Raw genomic sequence first — 22,630 nt, forward strand, 5'->3', positions numbered from 1 at the left:
GTGAATGTAACTTCTTTATTTTCATAAAAAAGCAATTTTAATCTCAAGTTTCTTGCAAATTCATACAGATGTCCCTTAAGTTGGAAATCATTAAGCCCATTATATAGTGTAAACTCCTTATTTTAAAAGATTAACATTAATCTCAGCTAAGTCCCTTTTACTTCAATTTATATCTTCAGGTGATCAACTTCACTTGTGAGAACTTATTAAAATTATGAGGGATAACTAACAGTTCATCTTCTATACAATTTTTCCATAAAATTTTTCTCCTCTCAAATTATGTCAAAACATTAGTTTTCTTTCATTTAAATGACTATTTGTAAAATTCATGTTATCTTCCAAGACATCTTCCTAAAATATATACTGCTTTCATAATTACCAAGAAAATAAAAGTATTCAAGAAGAGACATTAATCAATCTATGCATTCATCTTTGGAAGATGTTGTATTTTAAGTTCATTTCTAGTTTTTGTGGCAGTTTTTTTTTAATAAAATCCAAACAATGATAAATTAGTTTAAAATATCAGTTAATAATTTGGGGACTTTAGTAAAAATATTCTTTACTAAAGTATGTAAAAGCTCCATTTCAGGTCTCTGTAACCATATACTGTTAAAAACAAAATCAGCTTATTGAAATGAATAACATAAGTTGTAATTTAAGGTGTTTCTATTTCATGATGAAAGCACACAAAAAACTTGAATCTTTTCTTTTTTTTTAACAAAGTGTTTTTGTAGCTAAATGTTGTGATTGGTGCAACTGGAAATATAAAGTATTAAATTTAAAATGTTAACAAATATGAGGAAAGTTGAAACTGACCAGATATATAAAATAGATATTTTTATGAACAATACACTGAATTTGCAACACAAAAATATCTATGATGATTTTTCAAAACAGTCAACTAAATTTTCTAAATTTCACATTAAAAATGAAAAACAAAAAAACTGAAAAGATTAAATATATAATTTAATCAATTGAATTTCATGTTAACATTTAATTCCTCAAACTTTGTTTTCCACACCATGCATCTATATTACCAATTATTCATGAAGACCTACAGTCATGATTTAATAAACAGAAATTAACACAAGCCAAGTAGTCAAAACATTTGAGGAAGTAAATAATGATGTTATCTCACTCAAGTATTATCAAGTAGTTCTCACCACAGAATATTTAATCTTATTTTATATTTGCATAAAAGATAACTTATAACTGTATTAAGTTTTAATTCATGTTAATTGCTACCATGGCATAAATTTGACAAAAATGAGTTGCAACATACCAATTATTAATAATCAGACGATAGCAGCTCAACCACTAGTTAATATCCAACTTGCCTAACCAGCTCTGCCCATAAACATTAACTAGTGACTATTTAATTATTTTAACCATTTGGTGATCAACTGAGTTAATCTGCTGTTGAAGGACAAAAAAGCACAAGTCAAAATATTTATACAAGACAAATTAGTTGTTCTTATAAATTTTTCTCTGCTGAACTTTTCAGGATCAAAATTTATACAGTAGCATTTTTTTTTTAAATAGCAAAATTTGATTTTGGGTTAATTTCAGGTAATTTCAAACAAAAACATTAAGACACCAGTTTATAAAGTTATTAATGTTTTTCTGATAATAATACTGCACTTGTAGTCCCTAAAAGGAAATAGTTCCCAACAAAAAAATAACAATTTCAGCTTTTCCAATACAAAAGTTAATTTATCAATTTAAACGAATTATTACTTTTCTACTTCATTGTTAGGATGTTAAACAAATTACCTGTATCACAGCTATAAGAAATCACAGACTAGTAATACAAATACATAATGAAAGTTATTTTCGATTCAACTGTATTAAGTAATGTGGTTTCCAATTCAATACAGGACCAAACAGAGATTGCAGAAAAGTGATAAAAGCTTAGCTTAATGATATGCTGCTGGAAGGAAAGATCATCAGATACAGTTTACCTGTTAATCCACTTAAAAACAAAACTACAGCAGTGCTAAATATTTGTGAAATGTGCAACTGTCTTTGCTATCCCCATTTCAGAAATAAACAGTTTCAAGTATTAAGTATTGATGTTTATGAACAACTTCTGAAACAATTACAGTACTAATTTTTTTATTCCAGCTTGTAAGAAGGTTAAGGTATTTCAGAATGATAGAAAATGTATTTTTTTACAGAACAAGGTAAGGTAGATTTAGTTAACCATCTCTACAGACAAGTCAAAGGATGCTTGTCACAGTTTAGATATTTTCAAAATTTAATTAAACAAATTTATTATCACTTATGTTAAAAAAAGACCTCACAATGTAGTTTTATAATTCAAAATGTTGTATGTTTTAATTTCTTATGTTGAATGAAAACATTTTTAAAAATTCTAAGTGTGTTTTTCATGTCACTTGGCATTTTGTCATATTTCTCAGTTGATATTTTATTATGTCTACAATAAAATGTCTAGCGTTGAATTAAGAACTAAATTCAGACGTTTAAAAGCTAAAATACAAAATAAAAACCTGTCATTTTTCAGGTTTGATAAGATAAATATATTTTACAAATCAAAGGTAGATATACCCACTACTCCATTCTTTTGAAACCTTTTGTCTACTTAAGTACCTATTTATAACCAATAGAAAGAAAATTACAAAATTCATAAATGACTATTTTGTAATTGCCTGGAAGGGAAATTTGCAACATGACTGGAAATACTGAAGTCATTTAGTACATGTCACTGATCAGAATAGAAATGATATTTTGTTTTTAACTTACATTATAGCTTAGTTAGAAAGCCAGATAAATTCTATTGGGCTTGTGTGTACCAGTATAATAATTCAATAACTGTTTGGCTTTCTAAAAAGCATCTTTGAAATCTATGAAACATCTGTCTTCCTTTCCACTTGATAGAATAAACAATGCTTACTGTGAGGCTAAGAAAGTATGAAGTGCAAGTACAAATCCATTTTCTAACACTGTAGGAACTAGAAGTGATTATTTACCTATATTTTTATTATTTATTGTTTTATGTTTTAATAAAAATAAAAATGAAGCATTTATGAATGAATAGTAATAATATACATACATAAACATATTCATACACACTTTGTACAGTGATACCACTAAATACTAATGACCACAGAATAACAACTCACCTCCAACTACTTACAAAGTTAAATAAATCAGCATGAACATTATACACAGACATGTCATAAATATTTTCTCATGTTACTTGAGATGATTCTCATTGCAACCACTATCCTATAATTAAGAACATAAACCCTCTCCTACAGTGTTCTCAGACCCAGGATTATAGTAAACACTGTGGGAAATTTGTAGGAATTGAACCACATAAATTTGTTACTTACAATATTGTATTATGGTGTTATGTAAGCAGGCTAATAGCAAAAACAATGTTTCACTGCTTTGTGACTGAAAGGTTTTAATTTCAGTCACTAACAGTAAAATAATAGATGGAAAAAGATAGGAAGTAGAAATTCTCAAGTAATCTGGAACTTCATGGTCAATACTAAAAATAAAACAGAACTAATTTTTAAAGGTTTATAGTGAATAAAAGAGGAGTCAAACTGACTGAACCCTTATATAAATAGGATGGAAGAAATAACAGAAGTAAATCTAAAAATAAGCATTTGATATTTACTTAGAAGGTTTTCGATATTAAGCATATAAAATTAAATATTTTCAGATGAAGAAAGAGTATTGTTAATCTTAACATGAAAATCACTTTGCACTCTGAGCAGTCAACAGGGCTTTGTCTATTTTGTAATTCATTTTAAAGTTTACTGTCACATGTATCACATCAACAAGCTTAACTCCACTTATTAGGTAGTTAGAAAGCCAAAAATTAAGTTATAGCACACTGATTGATTTGCATATTACTATACTGTATCCTTAGGTGCAATATTTAATGCAACTGTTTATCATAGTTGTACCATTAGTATAAAAATGTAGACTTAAAATTCATCAACAGTCATGAGTAAGAAAGAAAAAAAAGACAACCCAGGTATTATGTTTCTTGTTTTTCATGTATATTTTTTACTTAGTTATGATAAAAGTAACAAATGTAAAAATTAGAAAGTTAAGTTAGAAAAAATTAGGCTAGATAACATAATGAAAAACAAAATAAATAGCATACAGCTTATCAAGTGCATTCACCTCCACCCCATAATATACTCTAACTAGCTAACTGAAATTTCTCAAAATCAAGCTTGACCAACAAAGAAGCAGAAAAATTCAATCAAAGCAGTCAAAAATCAGTAAATTCCTATGTAAGCTTATCAAAATGAAGATCACTCATGAAATGAATTTCTGCCATATTGATAGGATAATTATTGGTAAAAATCAGTTAGATTAACAACATATATAGAAGAGCCAGTGAGCTTTGTTAAAACTGCATACAAACAATGGCTTTTATGTCATGTTGCTTAACAACAAAAGTATAACTTAATATTGTTAGTCTATGTGCTAAAAGTATAAAATATGTACATACAATAAAACTAGAAAAATATTTGATTTCTTAATTTAGTCTCCAGTGATTAAAGTGGTTTGATTTTTAATTTAAAAAAAAATTTGGTGATATAAACGAATATACTATAATTCAAAAATGATTTAAGTTTAAACTGAATTGATATTTTTACTTTTATAATAACATTTATGTATTTGGCTCTATACAAGATGATCCCACACTATGTCTATTTTAGGCATATTATACCAACACTCACTGCACTTGAAAGGCTTAACAGTAACCCCCTCACAGATCCCTCGTAACTCTTACTAAAATTGTAATTGACATACAGAAATTGAACTATTCTATCCAGATAAATGCATTTTGGCTTTATAACTAGTCAGAATAAACAGCTGTGAATTCCTGTTACAAACTGCAGTTTTTTTACAAAAAGGATAATTTATATTTATTTCCTATTTTTTAATGTTGTTTGCAAGGTTAATAAAATTCACCAAATAATTATATATTGGAGTGGAGAAAATAGCAAATAAAACAAATCTTTTTCTCAAAAAAAGGCATTTATTTAGAATGTTTTATATTATACAAATAAACTTTGAAAATTTTAATAAAGAAAAATATTTTTAATCTTAACATGAAAAATCACATATCACATGAAGCAGTTAACACTGACAAAACTGTAGTAAAATTAATTTAAAATTCTGATTTTTGTGTCTATAAAAAGACTTATTATGCTCACTGAAAACCTGCCAAACTTTGTAAACAAATATAACGTACTGTCAGAATTATAGCATGTATACCTTCATGGATGCAAGTTATTTACATTGTGGGCACATGGTCATGTAAAACAAATGAACTCATTTCTTTAGTTCATTCATGCAGGAAGCAACTTTTCCCTATTTATTTTTTAATTTTACATGAAGTACAAAACAAATCAACGTGACCTCTCTTAAGTGCACAGATAAACATGTAAAAAGTGCAAAGACTAAGTTTTGAAAACAGTATATTAGGAACAATTAACAAACTTACCTTCACTGGTGCCATGACAGGACAACTGTTACTGTAATTAAACAAAACAATACTTTAACAATTCACAGTGAAACATAATGTAGTCTCTTTTAAACATTTGACACTGAAAAATGTGTATTTTAGATATATATATAATAAAAATATATTTTATTTATCAACCAAAGCATTTATTAAGCTCTATTCTACATACTAAATATTCTGAAATTTAAAATTAAAACAAGAAACGTTTTACATAAACAACATTGCAGGGCAAAGTGCAAACATCCATCTCGTATGTATACTCTTTGTCCAAATGGAAGTATGAATGGAGAAAGGAGATACTGGCCCATATGTCACATGAACAGCTGGAAAAAGCATTTACACAGATCAGTTGGATATGAGATAGAGTGAAGCTTGGGCAATGATCAGACTATGATTTGGTATGTATACTGTTACACGTCTGGCACACCTTACATAAAGGAATGGAAACTAAGTCCCTTCTTATTTGCAGAGAACACTTTGCCCCATCCAAATGTCTAAACCACAAGAAGGTTTATACACTATATAAAGACTTACACGACATGAAGTACCTGCCTTACTTCTCAATGCACTTCACTGCCTACTTGGACTCTCCGCCAAGGGATCACACAACTATTGAGAAACTCTCAAACTCAATCACCCCAGTGACTTGGAACTTGTAGAGGCAAGGGTCTCCCCATGCTCCACTCAATGAATGGGAGATGATATTCCCACTAAAGAGACATTACAGAGGTGTCCAGGCTCACCTGGATCTAACCACCATAAAGGTATTTTACTGAAGGAAATGCAATGTGTAAATGTGAAACCAGGTTTGAATAGTTGGCATGCACAAGCCAGGGACGTAGAAAGACACTCCCCAGTGTTTGCTTTTATCATGATTGTTTATAAAAAGATATGGAACAAACAGTGTGTGTGTGTGTGTGTGTATATAAACACACACACACACAGCAGTTTTGTGAAAAAAAAAACATCTCCACAATATACACTTCAGGAACCAGGGCAGATGACTAATGCTTTCCATCACTCCTGACTTTATGCAAATTTAAAGAAGGAAGTATTCCCTGTCAGGCAACACTAGCCAGCAAGTGGGTTCCAAGAAGTGAATAGGAGTGCATTATAAACAGATAAGAAGATAAAAGAAAATCTCATCCATTTTGTAACAGGTCAATGGTCATCTCATGAATTTATGTCATTGAGTTTGAAATAAAATTGCAGATTATATTTCAAACTTTATTATACATGAATTAAAATTCTTAATTTAAAAGTAACTATTAAAAGAACCCACCTAAATATAAATTTTAATAAGTCATGTGATATGTCAAATGCTGCACTGTTTAAAATTTGATATTTGTAATGTCAAAATATTAAGTCTATAGTTTTGTACAAATTATGAACTCAAATTACTAATACTTACAAGCTAGAATATAAAATAAGAACCTCATTTCTTTTTATTTTGCTGAGATACAGCTTATCTACTGAAACAAACACAGTGGCCTTGTTTACCTCTTTCCATTTTTTAGGAATGGTTAATTATATACATTTACTATAATATATGATGTGAATAACCCATCGACAGCTCAAAATGTCTCTCTAGTGGTTTTCTCAGCCATTTTAATCTTTGTAAAGGCTGCCATGTTCTTCTGATCCAAGATTTCAAGGAGGTAGATTGTGTCTCTAGTCTGTTCAAAATTTCATAATTTTTAGACCTAAATACAGTTACGTTACTTAGCTTAATAAATTATTGTGGAATCCCATGGTATCAGGATAGTTATTTATAATTTTTTAGTTATTCAACTACACATATGAAACCTACAGTAAATTTTTGTTTGATATCCTCCAAGTGTGAAATTTTTAAAAGGCCTAGCAACCTATGTTCAGCAGCAACCAAGTTCAAAGGTAGTAGAAAGAAGAGATCTGTTTGCTTTACTTCTAGATTTGTTGTTCTATATATTAAGAAAAATAAGTTTAATAATTTATTTCTAAATAGTGATAATCTATATACATATGTAATGTATAATAACTGAAATGTTACTGTATATTACAAAATACTAATCCACTAAAATACAGCCAAGCCAGGAAATACTGAAGGTCAGTTTTATATTGCTGGACATGTAACATGAGTGCATGTGCACCTCATCAATACAAGTTATGTAATGTTGGCTAGGCATGACTGGAGGGCCAAAATAATAAAAATATATATAACATTTTGAGACTTAAGCTACTTAGACTAAACATTTGTATTTCTTTGTTATAATACGTTGTCATTCTGGCATGAAAAAAAATTATATTTATTTCCTAATTTATTTATGATGGTTAAGAGGTTGGTTAAGTGACAGACCCTACATAGTTAGAATACAGAAAATAACAAAATATAAAGTCTTACTCAAAACAAACATGTGAAATGTATTTATGAGGTTTTAGAGATTACTGAAATAAATATTTGAGATTTTGGGGATGAAGAATAGTTTTCTTATCATAACATGAAATCACTTGGTGCTCAAACTAATAATGAAACAGACTATTTTCACATACAAATGTTTTTGTAAAAATATTTCATCAAAAATCTGATTTTTTCTAACCTTTACTAAAAATTTACCAAATTTTGTGAACACACATGCTGGATCAAAAGTTATAGTGTAAATACTTATCGTGTGCAAATTTGAAACGAACTTTTATATGTTATACTGAGCCCATAGCAAAAGGGTTAATATACTCATAATAACTTATGAAGAGGTAAGAAAACTTTGCACTTTATTATTTTAAACTATTAAACTAAGCGATTTTTAACTAATTTCAACTACTTCAGGTACCAGAGGAATTGTGAGTATTGAACCGAGGACTAATATGAAATAATGTACCTGCATCACGTATCAGTTTATTAAAGATAACCAAGAACTAAGAATTGATGAAAACTTGTCAAGAAAGTGAAGGGAAATTAAAATTCATTTTTACTAGCACTATTTCAATTTACTTTCTTCACTTTAGATCTAATATATGCATGCCCAGTTCATTCAAAACCATAAACTTATCACTTTGTGAACATGCACACATTCAGATGTTTCTGCATACTGGGTTAAGTTTCCTTTCATTGTAACTTTATAATAATTTAGCTTCAGTTAATTTTAAAGACTATTATTAAAATCCTTTACTTATTTTTTCCTTTATCACAGGTTTTATTTTTTGTTTCAAAAACATGTCATACACTGATTTCTCATAATATTTTTATACTATGTACACTACCATAAACACCATTATACTTTGTTTATATGTAGTTTTACCAAATATAGTGATGCACATGTAGTTGTATTAAATAATGGTACATCTACTTGAGTTTGCTTGTTTGACCCCATTTTTTCAAACAGACCAGGGTTTACTGATCTAACACACAATGCCTGCAAGAGTGCATGACTTGCATGCTGTGTGTGAAAATGATAGCATAATGAAAATTAATGTAAAGACGATAAAATCTACTGCAAATGTTTTATAATAATGAAACCTTAATTTTACAATTTAATGCTACACTATAATGAAACCCCAAAACAAGAATTTTTGTTTAAAACAAAGCTGTATTGTGATTTTCACAATTTTTATATGTGAATTTGATATGGTATCCCTAAAATGAAGAAAGCTATCAAAACATTCATGAATTCCAACAGTGAAAAAATATCAAATTATTTATAAGATCAATAACTTGAACAAATTAGATACATGAAATGCAAGATATTTGTGCAAATCAGTCTCAGTACTTCATTATTATAAAGTAATATTACATACATATACAAATACACTAGAAATAATTGTTCATATTTACATTAATTAACATCTCCCAATTACAATGAGGAATACAGTATTTAATACTAAAACAGTAGTTGTATGTGTGTGTATGTATGTAATTAATCACTAATTTATTGGCTTATACAAATTTATTCTCAACTATTAACCCTTTAATGACAGGCTCAGTATAAAATATGAGGCCGTATACACATATGCACGTTACATATTTATAACTTTTAATGTAGTATGTGTATCTTAAGAAAATTTGGTAGACTTTAAACAATGACTACAATTCTTTCGTACAAAAAAATCAAATATTTTAAGAAAGTATTTCTAGTAAAGATATGTTCATGAAAGCAGTCTTTTTATTATTATTAGTCTGAGTGCAAAGTGATTTTTCATTTTACGATTTTAAAAAACTTCATCCCAAAAATCACAAGTATTATTTGTGCAATCTCTAAAACCTCCAAAATACATTTCAATTGTTTGTTTTCAGTGAAACAATATTTTGCCTGTTATTTTCTTTACCCTAATTATACAATCTTTCAATTTAACTAACCTCATAACTACCAAAAATAAGAAAATAAATATAAACTGTTTTGTTTTTGTTCTAGAAAGACTTCAAATTACAACACAAATGTTTATGTTAGTAGCTTAAGTCTTACAACATTATACTGTGTGTGTGTGTGTGTGTATAAAATACTGACCATCCAGTCATGCCTAGATAATATTACAGAAAATCCAATGATGCAGCCCATGTGCACTCATGTTACCATATCCATAAATACAAAATTGGCCTTTACAAAGTGAACTGTTTTAGCTGTGTTTTGTAAAAAAGTCACATTTCCATCAGAATACATAAGTGTATATAGATTATTAATGTTCACAAACATTTTCTTAAAGTTATTTTTATTAAAACATAAAATAAGTAAAGAAGTATAGCAAGCAATTATCCATTCCAGTTACAAATTTTGTACTTGTTTGATGTCTTATCAAATTTTGCAGATGGAGGACGTGCAACAAATTTTTACTGAAATAACCAAAAATCATATATTTCTATATCAATTTCATAGAATGCCATAACAACTTGTCAAATTTAGAAACATATTTCAGCCAAGAAAAAATGAAATTTTGAGCTCACAGAAGTGTCAAATCAAGAGTGAAAAAAAAAGGATTTCCCATGCAAATAATTTGAAAAGTCTCAGAGAGCGGGGATTCTATCCACGCTTTTGATTAGTTATTCACATATCAGTCAGAAATAAGTGTAAGTAGCCTTCTCAAAAAATGGAAAGAGGGGCAAGGGCAAATATTAAAATACTGTTGGTTCTTAATCTATATTATAGCTCGTCACTACCACTTTGGGTTCCTAATTCATAAGGAACTACAGACGTTGTATTTTCACATAATAAAGATAATTTGAACCAATACTGCATTCAACATACTAAATGACACACAAGTATCAATATTTAGGTGTGTTCTCTTAATATTTACTTTTAAATTAAGAAGTTAACTAATGTATAATATTCCAAAAATTTGAAATATAATCTACAACTTTACACTAAATTTATTAACATAAATTCATAACGTAGTACTTCAATAAAACTTTGAATGCAAATTGACAAATGTGATGACATGGTCTTTGACCTGTGAGAATAGGGTTAAATTTAGCAGGTGCTAATCTTAAAGAAGTTTCTACATATATAGCTACTGGTGTGTCTAATTCAATAATACTCCAGGTTTCTAAATTACACTAATTTTTTGAAATTGTGAATGAAAAGGTTAAAAATCCAACACTTAATGCAGTTTGAATTTATGAAAAAGGGTGATGTGTATTTAAAATTATAAATGGTTTTACCTCACATTTTTCATATTCTATCTTTCCTTTTTTTTAGATAAAACTTGTTAATAAACCAGTATATTTCACATATTAATTAGTTCCTTTTATTTCAGATTACACCTTTATAGTGAGAATTGTCATGTCAAAGCTTAACAGAAGCTTATAGTGTTATCATTACTTTGTCAAACTTTGCAAACAGGTTTTAATAGCTCAAAATATGTACAGAATAAATGTCCAACATTATAATTTATCATAGTATGGACAATACGAATAAGTACGGTGTTGTAAGCCAAAACTAGCTTACCCTATTATATGACGTGACGGCTAAACTTGCGTCATTTAATTTAAGTGAATAAACCTCATAACACTTGGAGTTGAAAAGTTTAACATTATACATGCACGCGAATCTCATGCTCTATACCAATGGTATTAGTGACAACTAACGCTAAGCCTAATAAATCCGACTACATAATGCCAAAGTAAACTTGAAAGTTAATTACTTAATGCTTCGAGAAACGTAAAATACTTTGATTGTAACATTAATACATATAACTTTAAATAACTAAAAATTTAATGGTACTCAACAATTTCGCAACAAGTAGTTCGAAAACATACGTACGAAATTTCAATTACTTGTCTTTCGTCTCACAATCTCTTTTGTTCTCAATTTGATCTTCCTTTTCACAAGGATTCCCAAATAGTTTAATCTTATTGGGTCTTGTAAATCATCGTAGTTCTTGATATCACCACTGCACTATTAATGTTCCTTGGACTTGTGCTTTTAGTATATTTGATCTTTAAAAAATGCTTTTCTTCATATTTATTACACCTTTAAGAATAAGCAATAAAAACATTTTAAATCGACGAAAATAAACAAAAAAGTGTTTGAAGTTACACATATGTAATATTAAGGTTTTGGATGTTTCTGGCTGCGAGAAGGAAGATAATTATTTACAAAATAATTTAGATTACTTAGTTATGATAAATGAGCGAGTAATTAGTAGATAACGTTTTTGATTATATCAAATATCAGATCATCCCATAACTAATGTCCGAAAATTTAATGCAAAGAAAACGCATCATTATTTCTGTTTTTGTAGAAGGCTTTAATGACTAAAATATGTATTAGGACGTGTATAAAAATGTTCAGACAAATAAAAGAAACTAACCCAACTCCACTTTTTCAGATCATTAATTAAATAAACCATTATGAAGATGGATGTGTCTGAGGAGCACACAAGGCGTATAATGTTTCATGAGTTTAAAAAAGGCAATAGTGCAGCAGAAACTACATGAAACATTCAAGATGTTCATGGTGCGAAGTCTCACAATGAAAAAAAATATCGAAGATGGTTTCAGAAGTTCATATCAGGTGACTACTGCTTAAGTGATGCGCCACGTTCAGGTCGTCCTGTTGAGTTTAATGATGACTTGCTGTTGGCTGCACTTGAAGAATATTGTGCTGTAACAGTTAAAGAACTAGCACAGAAGTTTAATTCAACCCATTCAACAGTTTACCGTTATCTATAATAGCTTGGAAAGGTGGCAAAAACTGGAAAATTGGTCCCCATGATTTGACATAAACCAACCTCAGAGCAAGAAAGAACATTTGCATTTTTCTGCACTCTTGTGAACATAACTCACCTTTTCTGAACAGGTTAGTGATTGGAGATAAAAACAATGGATATTTTATAAAAATGTTAAGCGCTGCAGAGAATGGCTCAGTGCAAGTAAATTGGCTAAAGCATAGCCTAAAATGGACCTCCACCCTAAAAAGTCTTGTTAAACGTTTTGTGAGATATTGTTGGTGTGATTCACTTTGGATTGCTGCTATTCAATGTAACGATTACATAAGACTTCTATTGTCAACAGTTAAAGTGCTTGAATGCTGCACTGAAAAAAGAAACCTGTTTTGATCAGTCATAAAAGTGTTGTGTTACACCAGGATAATGCAAGGCCTTATACAGCAAGCATCACATCTGCAAAGATTGAAGAGCTTGACTGAGAAGAATTTCCACATCGTCCTTATTCTCCAATCCCTGCCCTACCTAAGAAATGTTATGATACGTCATCTGTCACAAAGTCAGTGTGATGGGTGATGCTGCATGACATCTACGAGCCTAGAAATGTCCAACTTGATGTTTGACGTTGAAAGATACAAGACTGCTTCCAGATGATCATCAGTCAGCTGATTGAGAGTGTTGTTTTTGTTCAGTTTCATATGCGAGAAAGCCTGTTCGCAGGAGTATGTGCTGACAAATATGCTGTGAACAAGTGTGTTCTCTTTCATATTAGCAAATGTATCAGGCAACGTTTTGTAGAAGTCAAACAAACTGCTTTTTTCGGTAAATAGCACGCAGCTCATCAGATGCCTGGAGATCAGTAAGTTCGAGCTGATATTCTGCTGACAAGTCATCCATTAACACACTGAATGGATCAGCAAAAAGTTTCTCCAACAATCTGCATTGGTCAAAGTCATGAAACCGTGAGTTGAAGGATTGAATCAAGGTATCTAGCTTCCCAACATAAACTTGTGTGTCAATGTCCTGATTCTTCTGTAGCTGTAACTGAAAAGTGGGAAAGTGCACGAAGTTGTCTGATGCTGCTTGCTGCCGGAACAACTGCAACTTTGTCCTCAAATCTGAGACGTGATTTGCAAGCTGACACACAAGCTGCTTTTTGCCTTGCAACTTCAAAGTCAGATCATTCAAGTGTTGTGACATGTCGATCAAAAAGGTCATCTCAGCTTGCCATGCTGGATAAGTTATGGAAATCACTTCTGTGTTTTTGTTCTTGCTTCTGAAGAATTCTCTCACCTAATCAATCAACTCCCAGAATCTTCTGAGCATCTTCCCTCGACTCAGCCAGCGTACTTCACAGTGATACACAAGGTCACCATAATCTGAATCAATTTCTTCAAGAAGACTTCGAAACTGACGGTGATTGAGCTCTCGTGATTTGATAAAATTAATGGTTTTCGTCACTAATGCCATCAGTGCCTGAAAACCAAGTTTTTTGCTGCACAAGTTTCGTTGCTGAATAACACAATGCAACTTCACCAACTGTCTGTTCTGCTTTCCTCTATGCTTCATCAACAGTGCTATCAGCCCGCGACTTTCTCCAGTCATGGCTGATGCTCCATCAGTTGTCACACTTACCAGTTTCGTGAAATCCAATGAAATACTACTACACAGTCGTTCTGCCTTCTCGAATAAAGCAGACCCAGTTGTCTGACCCTTCATGGAACCCATGCCGATTAGTTCCTCTGTGATATCAAACGATGACGACACACCACGAACAAAAACAAGTAGCTGTGCTGTTGAACTGATGTCAGTCGACTCGTTTACTGCCAAAGAGAAGTAGACAAAGTTGGTTGCTTTATTTGTAAGCTGCCTTGTCACGTCTGCTGAGAGGTGTGAAATTCTTCGTTGAATTGCCATACGATTCAAAGCCACCGTCTGTAGCTTGTGAACTCCTCTTGGACACAGCTTTTTCGATGTAGTAATCATACATTGCTTGACAAAATCACCATCAGTGAATTGTCGGCCAGATTTCGCTATCATCAACGAAATATCGTAACTGACCTCACATGCTGCACCTAAATCTGCTGACTGCTTTAAGAAAACGTTCTGCTGGTGATTCAGCGACCGCCGCAGAGATTCAATTCGAGCTGTTTGTTCATCACCGACAACGTTATAGAAATCTTCATGCTTCTACTCATAATGACGATTTATATTGGATACCTTCACCACTGCTACTATCGAATGACACAGCAGACAAATCACATTCTTCTGTTGTTGAACAAAACTATATTGCGCAGTCCAATCATTATGAAACTGCCGGTTTTCGTCGTCAACTTTTCTTTTACGATTAAGTGCCATTTTTGTTACGAAATAATATCAAAATAGGGCTCGTAAGTGAATCTCGAAGAACAATTGGAACGCATGAGATTTCGTAATTACGGAAATACTACGTCATTGCGCCAATGATTAAATGCCTATGCATTAACGAGATTTCCTTATTAAATTTTCTTTATTGCTCTACACAAATATGAAACCATCCAGTATCTAATCTAATGCATATTCTTCTATAGCGCCTAATCTTCGCACAGGCGCGAACTCTCTATGTTTGACTTTCCCATTGGACATCGCTGGCACTCGGTGACTCGTCGCGGGCCGGATTTGGCCCGGGGCCGGACTTTGTGCACCACTGTTATAAAATATACCTTAGGTTTTGGAGGTGAATGCAGTGTGGGGATAGACTGATAAGCGGTGTATCATTACCACAATATGGGTCCTACTAATATAAATATTCAGAGGTTTGGATTTGCTGTTTTTAACGCAGTTTTTCCTTGTGATTTTGTTCATTTAATTTTATCAAAATGTATTAATTTTCATTAAAATATATTTAATATATGTGATTTGTCGCTGACTATATCGATCTTTTCCATTACATTGTTCAATCTTTATGAAATTAAAAGAAATAGCCTTAACTAATAACATATTGTGAAACTATAATTAAGTCTAGCGAACTGATTATAGTAATTATATTTCTGCATATGTTATAAAATATAATAGCAAAAGATGTCTCACATGTCCTGTTCTAAATAGGTTTCACTTTGTTACTTACACAAATTCATTTTGCGAAATAAAAATTGTGATATATCTATAAACGTGTACTGAATGTAACATGGAATACTTGGGTCAAACTTGAAACCCATTGCATATGCGCATAAATTTGCATAGATCTGAATTTAAAAATAATTTAATGAATTGTATAGAATTAAAACATTTCAGGATTTACCCTTTTACGTCTGTTAAGACAACCATATTAGAAATTGTATTCAACGAGAAAACTTCTACATTTTGAAACTAAGAACGTTATATCCTTACGAATCGGGGCCTGGCATGGCCTAGCGTGTTAAGGCGTGCGCTTCGTAATCTGAGGATCGCGGTTCGCGCCCGAGTCGCGCCAAAACATGCTCGCCCTCCCAGCCGTGGGGGCGTTATAATTTGACGGTCAATCCCACTATTCGTTGGTAAAAGAGTAGCCCAAGAGTTGGCGGTGGGTGGTGATGACTAGCTGCCTTCCCTCTAGTCTTACACTGCTAAATTAGGGACGGCTAGCGCAGATAGCCCTTGCGTAGGTTTGCGCGAAATTGAAAACAAACAAAAAAGTAGTCCAAATATAAAAGTTTGACAAAACTTGATAAATCATTGCATGATCGTTTCGAAAATCAAAATTTTTATTATATTAATTAATGCTCTTATTTTGGGAAGATTAAGTTGATAAATCTTTTTAAAAATAATTTACATACACTAGTATCACAATAAAAACTATTATCCAAAAACTACAAAATTCTGAAAATTCAACCCATTTTAATTTATTATTTCCTTTACCTCTAGTTTTCTTATTTTTATGAAAAAGTTATTTGTAAAGAAAAATTAGCAATACAGTAATCGTTACTCAAATTCAAAAGACTAGAATTATTAACATTTTGGTTTGATCCGTAAGGATTGTTTGTTTGTTTGTTTTGGAATTTTCGCACAAAGCAACTCGAGGGCTATCTGTGCTAGCCGTCCCTAATTTAGCAGTGTAAGACTAGAGGGAAGGCAGCTAGTCATCACCACCCACCGCCAACTTTTTAGCTACTTTGTTACCAACGAATAGTGGGATTGACTGTCACATTATAACGCTCCCACGGTTAAAAGGGCGAGCATGTTTGGTGCGATGGAGATTTTATATTTGGTAATTAATTTTAGACATAAAATATTCAGTGATTTGCAAATTGCTAAATTATTCATCAATCTATAAAAATAATATTTTCCTTTGTAAAAACGTAAAGTCTACCATTAGGTTCCCTGCTAGTATAGCGGTAAGTCTACGGATTTACAACGCTAAAATCAGGGGCTCGGTGGACTCGTGAGAGTTTTTTTTTAACTAATCTGAATGTAGATAAAGTTAATAACTTACCTTGTGAGTGTGAAATAATTTATTTATTGATGCTTTTCATAAACATGTTGTTACTGGTAATTTGAAAATTATAAAATATTGCGTGAAATACTCAAAAAGAATCTAGATACAACATAGCCACAAAATGCAATAAGAATAATATTCTGAAAGCTATTGAAAACAATACTGATGAATATATTTTAAAACTTAACTATATTGCTACTTATCCACCTGGATAGTTTCTAGAATGGAAGTTGTATGTCCTTAAAAAATAAAAATAATATTATCCCATATAAAATTAAAGAAATGCCATACAGATTTATCGTTTTATCAATTAAAAAATCGGATTCCAGAAATGCAAGAAAAATATGTTATAGTTCCCATTGATAAGGCTAACTGTAACATTGGTATAATTCGTAAAAAGTTTTATGTATTAATTATGATGAAAGAAATCAATAGTACACAAACATTTAAAGTTGTTAACCAATCTAAAGATACGGTAATTAATAATTTCATTAAAGCTTATAATAAACTTTATTCTAAACGAAATAATTATGTAGATTTACTGTTTATTTATGTTAGTGCTAAACTATATGAATCTCCAATTAAATTTAGATTTATTTCTAATTCAATAAGAGTGTGTGTGTGTGTGTTTTTTCTTAGAACAAAGCCACATCGGGCTATCTGCCCAGCCCACCGAGGGGAATCAGACCCCTGATTTTAGCGTTGTAAATCCGGAGACATACCGCTGTACTAGCGGTAGGCAATTTAATAAGAACAATTATCAAACAATCGGCTATATAATTAACTAAATTACTCAATAATGAGTGTTAATAATAAAATGTTTTTTTTATTTTTTGGATAATAATAATAATCAACGTATTTTAAAATTGCAAACAAATAAATAATATTCCAACATTTGATTTTACCGTATTGTACACCACAATTCCAATAAAAGATTTAATCTTTGTTTTAAATTCATTAATAGAATAGTTCTGTAATCCTTTTATAGAACTGGAATATAGAAAAGTTAGCTCCAAAAACATAAAAGATATATTAAGAAATAAAAAGACTGATAGACGGTGTATCCCCATTGCAATGTCGATCCTACTTCCACAGTCACCTCCAAAACTCAGGGTACGTTTTATAATCCCACATTATAGTTTGTACCCTGAGATCTTTTCAGTTAGTGTAGCATTTTTGTTTAATTTTTTTTGTTTTGGCTTGTTTTTAAAGAAGTTACAAACTAATATCTATATTCACCAATTAAAAATAAAAAAAGAAAACTGTATAAAAACTTCAAAATGCCTTACCTTTAACATATGCTTACATGCATGGAAGAGTCAGGGCTCATCTTTATGAAACAAAACAAAATTGAATAAATACAGAGAATCACCTCTATCTTCCACACACACACTTATGAGTGTAAAAGGCAGAGTGCACTCTCCTTTAAAATACAAGTACAATGTATGCAAAAGTAATTATGATAATCTAAATCTGCATACAAATATCAACTCATCAAGAGTGTGGGTGAAATTTCACTCAGTTCACCTTAACCCTGTTAAGCAGCATTTTAGTGCCACTGTTGTCTTTAAGTTAATGGTTGTTGATATCTTGGTGTCTGCTCTCTCCAGGTTTTGTTAAACATAACTTAGCCTGTTTTGTAGACACTGGATCTTCTCCTTCTATTTCAAAGAAAGAGTAGCTCTTCACCTCAGATGATCTTCTTCCCCATTATAGACAGTGGCTCTTGTGCACAGGAATCTGCTGTAACATGGGTTGATTTCCGTTTTTCAAATGTTATGGTGGTGTATATCATACATATCTTCCAATATGCCCAGTCATCGATGTGGAAGCCTCATCATTAATAGAAAGGGTCAGTTAGCTCATCTGCACTGTATCACTCTGATCTTTGTTGCTAATGTCAAAGTCTCAATTAGGCTTGTTCTGCCTCTGTCTTCCTGAGACTTGAACGCTTCTAAAAATGTGTCTAGTGTAAGAAATATCTTTATGAGCTCAGAGATGCAGTTATCAATTGGAAATATGGGCTTATGCGGCGTCTATTTTTCGTGCTGTACACTATAATCAAATGAGTTACAGGACCATTTTGTTTTTCATTCTCCAAAGAGATTATCAATTGTTGTGTTGACTTCTTCTGCTAGGCCATTTGGAGGCTAGGCTTCTCGAGCTGAGACACAGTCAATTCCAATTATCTGACCTCCCAGATTTCCCAGTGACATCAGAGCCTTCTTTCGGTGTCACAGGCATTTTAGCCCTTGAAGACATTAACACCAATTTTTTTCATTGATTCAATCATGTTTCCTAAGTTAGATACAGCAGCAGACAAAATCTCTTTGTCCATTGGCTCTCTAGCAGTAAATGTCAGTCCAGAATTCTCACTCTCTGCAATAGCTTCATGTCTGTTCCTATAGAAAAAGTATTGGGCACCCTGAAGAAATAGTGAGGCTTCATAAGTTCAAGAGAAATCCATCTTCAAAGTAGAAAGAAAAATGGGGAAGGTTTTTACAAACAGGTTTCAAAGGAACATGGCGGAAGAACGAATTAAGAGAGATTGAAACATGATAGTAAATATTGAAAATATAGGTTAGAATGCAAAGATTGACAAACAGGTCTAGTTGGCCAAAGTCTCAGCTGAGTGCATGGATAATGCTCAGCTGTTACAGTAAACTAGGTCAAGTGACACTTTTACAAGATCATGTATTCATGTCCATCCTTGCCCGTACAACATGTGCCCAGAGAATCTGAGATCTTCCCAATCCCCACATTTCATTGAGGTTTTATTTGACCAGCTACCTAGTAGTCATACTGTCCTCTGTAATCCTACCACACAATGGAAACACACACGTCAAAGTCCCTGACTATGCCTCATTCATGGCACACTCTCTTGTATTCACGTAAACAAAGCCCACTTCCAGTAGATAGAAATAAGGTTGAGCTTAAACATGTTATACAACACTTTGGAACTTTCTTCCATTTATAAAATGTATAACAGTTTCCTATCGCATATAAAACTTGCATTCTGATGTTTAAAAATTGTAAATTCAAAATGTAACAACTTTAAGCAATTATTCAGTAAAACTGCTTGCCTCTTGAAAAGTGTTCAGTCTGTATGACTGAAAATATTCCTACCATAGCCAAATAAAACACTGGGTGCACCATATGTATACATATTTCATTTGATATCTGTTAGGTTCATTTAATACTAACAAATTATCGCAGTTGTTAATATATCAACCTTATAAAATCGCTATGCTTCTGAAAACAATCAGATAACATTATGTCAGAACTTTCAGATAAAACTTTTCTCTCTCGCCATAGTACAAATCTTTTTCTTACTGTTGTCTCTTCCATTAAAAACTCGCCATCTACAATATATTTGAATGTCGAAATAGAAGCATTCCCTCATTATTAATAAAAATAATAGGGAAACTATATTCAACTATAATATTTTTTAGGATATTCATTGTGTTTATCTTCATATTAACCAGTTTAGTTTACTATCAATGTATTATTTTAATAAGATAGGCATTATCACGTAGATTATAATTCAGTCTTATATTATATAAGTTTTAATTAATTTATTTCGAAAGAAACCTTTAGAAAATTACTTAAATTAAAATTTGTAGTCACGTGATACATGAGCGTCCAAGGATATTTACATTTTGTCTGGCTGAAAGTTTCAATTGGAAAGTGAGAGAACTTGCCAGAATTCAATTATTATAGCATGTATTTTAATCAATTAGAATGTATAAATATTTTAATTATTTTGTTATCTCGGATTATACAAACTTTGATTACTTTTGTTTCTGGATCAAATTGACAAGTCAAGTGTAATTACTTTTTAAAACATTTTTCTGCTCGTACTGAATATTTATTTGCATTGCATTCAGGCTCTTCAGTTGCATGTCTAGATTGAATTATACTCCTAGCCTGTGTAACCATTTGTTTGACGTTCACTGGAGTCAATTCAAAACAAGAGATTATACATATATAATAATAATATATATTTCTTATACCCTGACAGCATCCCTTTCAAATCACACACTATATTCAATAGGTTAGGTCTAGATTGTTAGTACAATAGTCAGTCAGTAATATTGGCTATGTCAGTAACCTCATGTTTTAGGCTGTTGTGTGATGGATTACTTTAGACTTAGATCATGCCTGTATTACATAGCAGTGTCACATTATACTTTGTCTGGATAAAAACCATGTAACACCACTTATGTACATGGAGGTACTCTTTTTTTTTTATGCATACACCTATGCAACCCGCTGTTCCAGAGTTCTCTTAAAATAATATTATATGACTTTCCTCTGGAGCATTAGCTTACTTGCTGCAAAAGCAAACGTAAAGAAAAAATTCAAGGTACTTTCATCTCAAGGATGTAGATTACACATCTGAAACTGGAAATGACTACTTTCATTCTGGAGATAGATGGTCCTTCTATACTATGCAAGAAATCCACTTTTCTTCTAATGTATAGTCTATTACCTTTTGCCAAAAAGAAGTCTGTAGTCACTGGCTGTAATGGAAGTCTGATTCAAAGAGCTTGAAAGATTGTGAAGTCCACTACAATTTTTGCCACTCCTGTGTCTTCTAGAAAATCGACCTCTGGCCCCTGTACTCTTATTGGCACATGCCAATATCTATATCATCCAGCTCTGACAGAACTAGGCTAGCCACTAAATTCTTTGATATAAGCTGTCTGTTGTCCCTCCCAAACTAGTGATCAAACCAGATTTGGGATCCTTCTATTTTCTAGATAATTTACCATAGCATCGACCAGGGCCGGATTATTGTGGGGATTGGTGAAGCCATAGCTCCAGGCCCACTGAAAAAAATAGGCCCTAATGCTCAAAAGAGAAAAAGGACACGTATTATAAAATATACCCATTTCCCCATTACTTATTGTTTCAGCGTTAAAAATATCTGAGAACACTTTTGAATATTTGAGTGATATAAAACCAAAGTTACGTTGCAAATGATTACTGATTTGATTCTATTACAGAAGATGACTGGTTTTGAAATAAAAAAATTGTTCATTTGTATTTTACTAGAGGTGAATAGATCGTGTTTCAACTGAGTAATAATTATAAGAAGTACTGTATGTAAAAGAAAACTAGTAAGTAAATAAATCTGTGTAAGAGTCTGCTGTAAACATAGGCCTGTCAGTGAATGCAAGATAATTTGTGAAACTAGTTGTTAAAAAATAAAATGCCTTAATTCAGTGGAATTGACTTTGCATTTTATTTTTATAAACTAATTCAAAATTACTTGTCCAAGCAATAAAAGCTGATAAAACACTAACATCAGAAATGGAATTATTTGGTAAAATTAAAATCAAGTCTGAACTTCAGGATGCTGGCACATGCTTATGACGAGTATTGAAAATGTAATGTAAATTATAAAACAATGGAAGAAGATCAAAATATAGATGAGAAAACCTTAGAAAATAAGTACAAAAAATTAATATCAGAACATTCAAGGAACACTGAAGAATTATAGCAAGAACCTCAAAGAAGAA

At 31.5% G+C, this 22,630-nt stretch overlaps 1 protein-coding gene across 5 annotated transcripts in view; it reads right to left on the bottom strand.

The window, feature by feature from the left end:
• Positions 1 to 11,890, bottom strand: part of LOC143225412 (RNA-binding protein 4B-like) — a 74,355-nt gene extending 62,465 nt beyond the window's left edge. For 4 of the 5 annotated variants that reach the window (XR_013013830.1, XR_013013831.1, XR_013013828.1 and 1 more), the window contains exons 1-2: positions 11,749 to 11,890; positions 5,501 to 5,531 (exon numbers count right to left, since the gene is read on the bottom strand). Coding sequence is in view for 2 of the 5 variants with exons in the window: in XM_076454799.1 (XP_076310914.1) it covers positions 5,501 to 5,515 (15 nt within the window). In the remaining 3 variants the exon portion in view is untranslated. The remainder of the gene's footprint in view (positions 1 to 5,500; positions 5,532 to 11,748) is intronic. The other variant, XM_076454810.1, reaches the window with a different exon arrangement.
• Positions 11,891 to 22,630: the final 10,740 nt, after the last annotated feature.

The sequence above is a fragment of the Tachypleus tridentatus genome, chromosome 1 (genome assembly GCF_004210375.1).
Source record: "Tachypleus tridentatus isolate NWPU-2018 chromosome 1, ASM421037v1, whole genome shotgun sequence".
Lineage (NCBI taxonomy): Eukaryota > Metazoa > Arthropoda > Merostomata > Xiphosura > Limulidae > Tachypleus > Tachypleus tridentatus.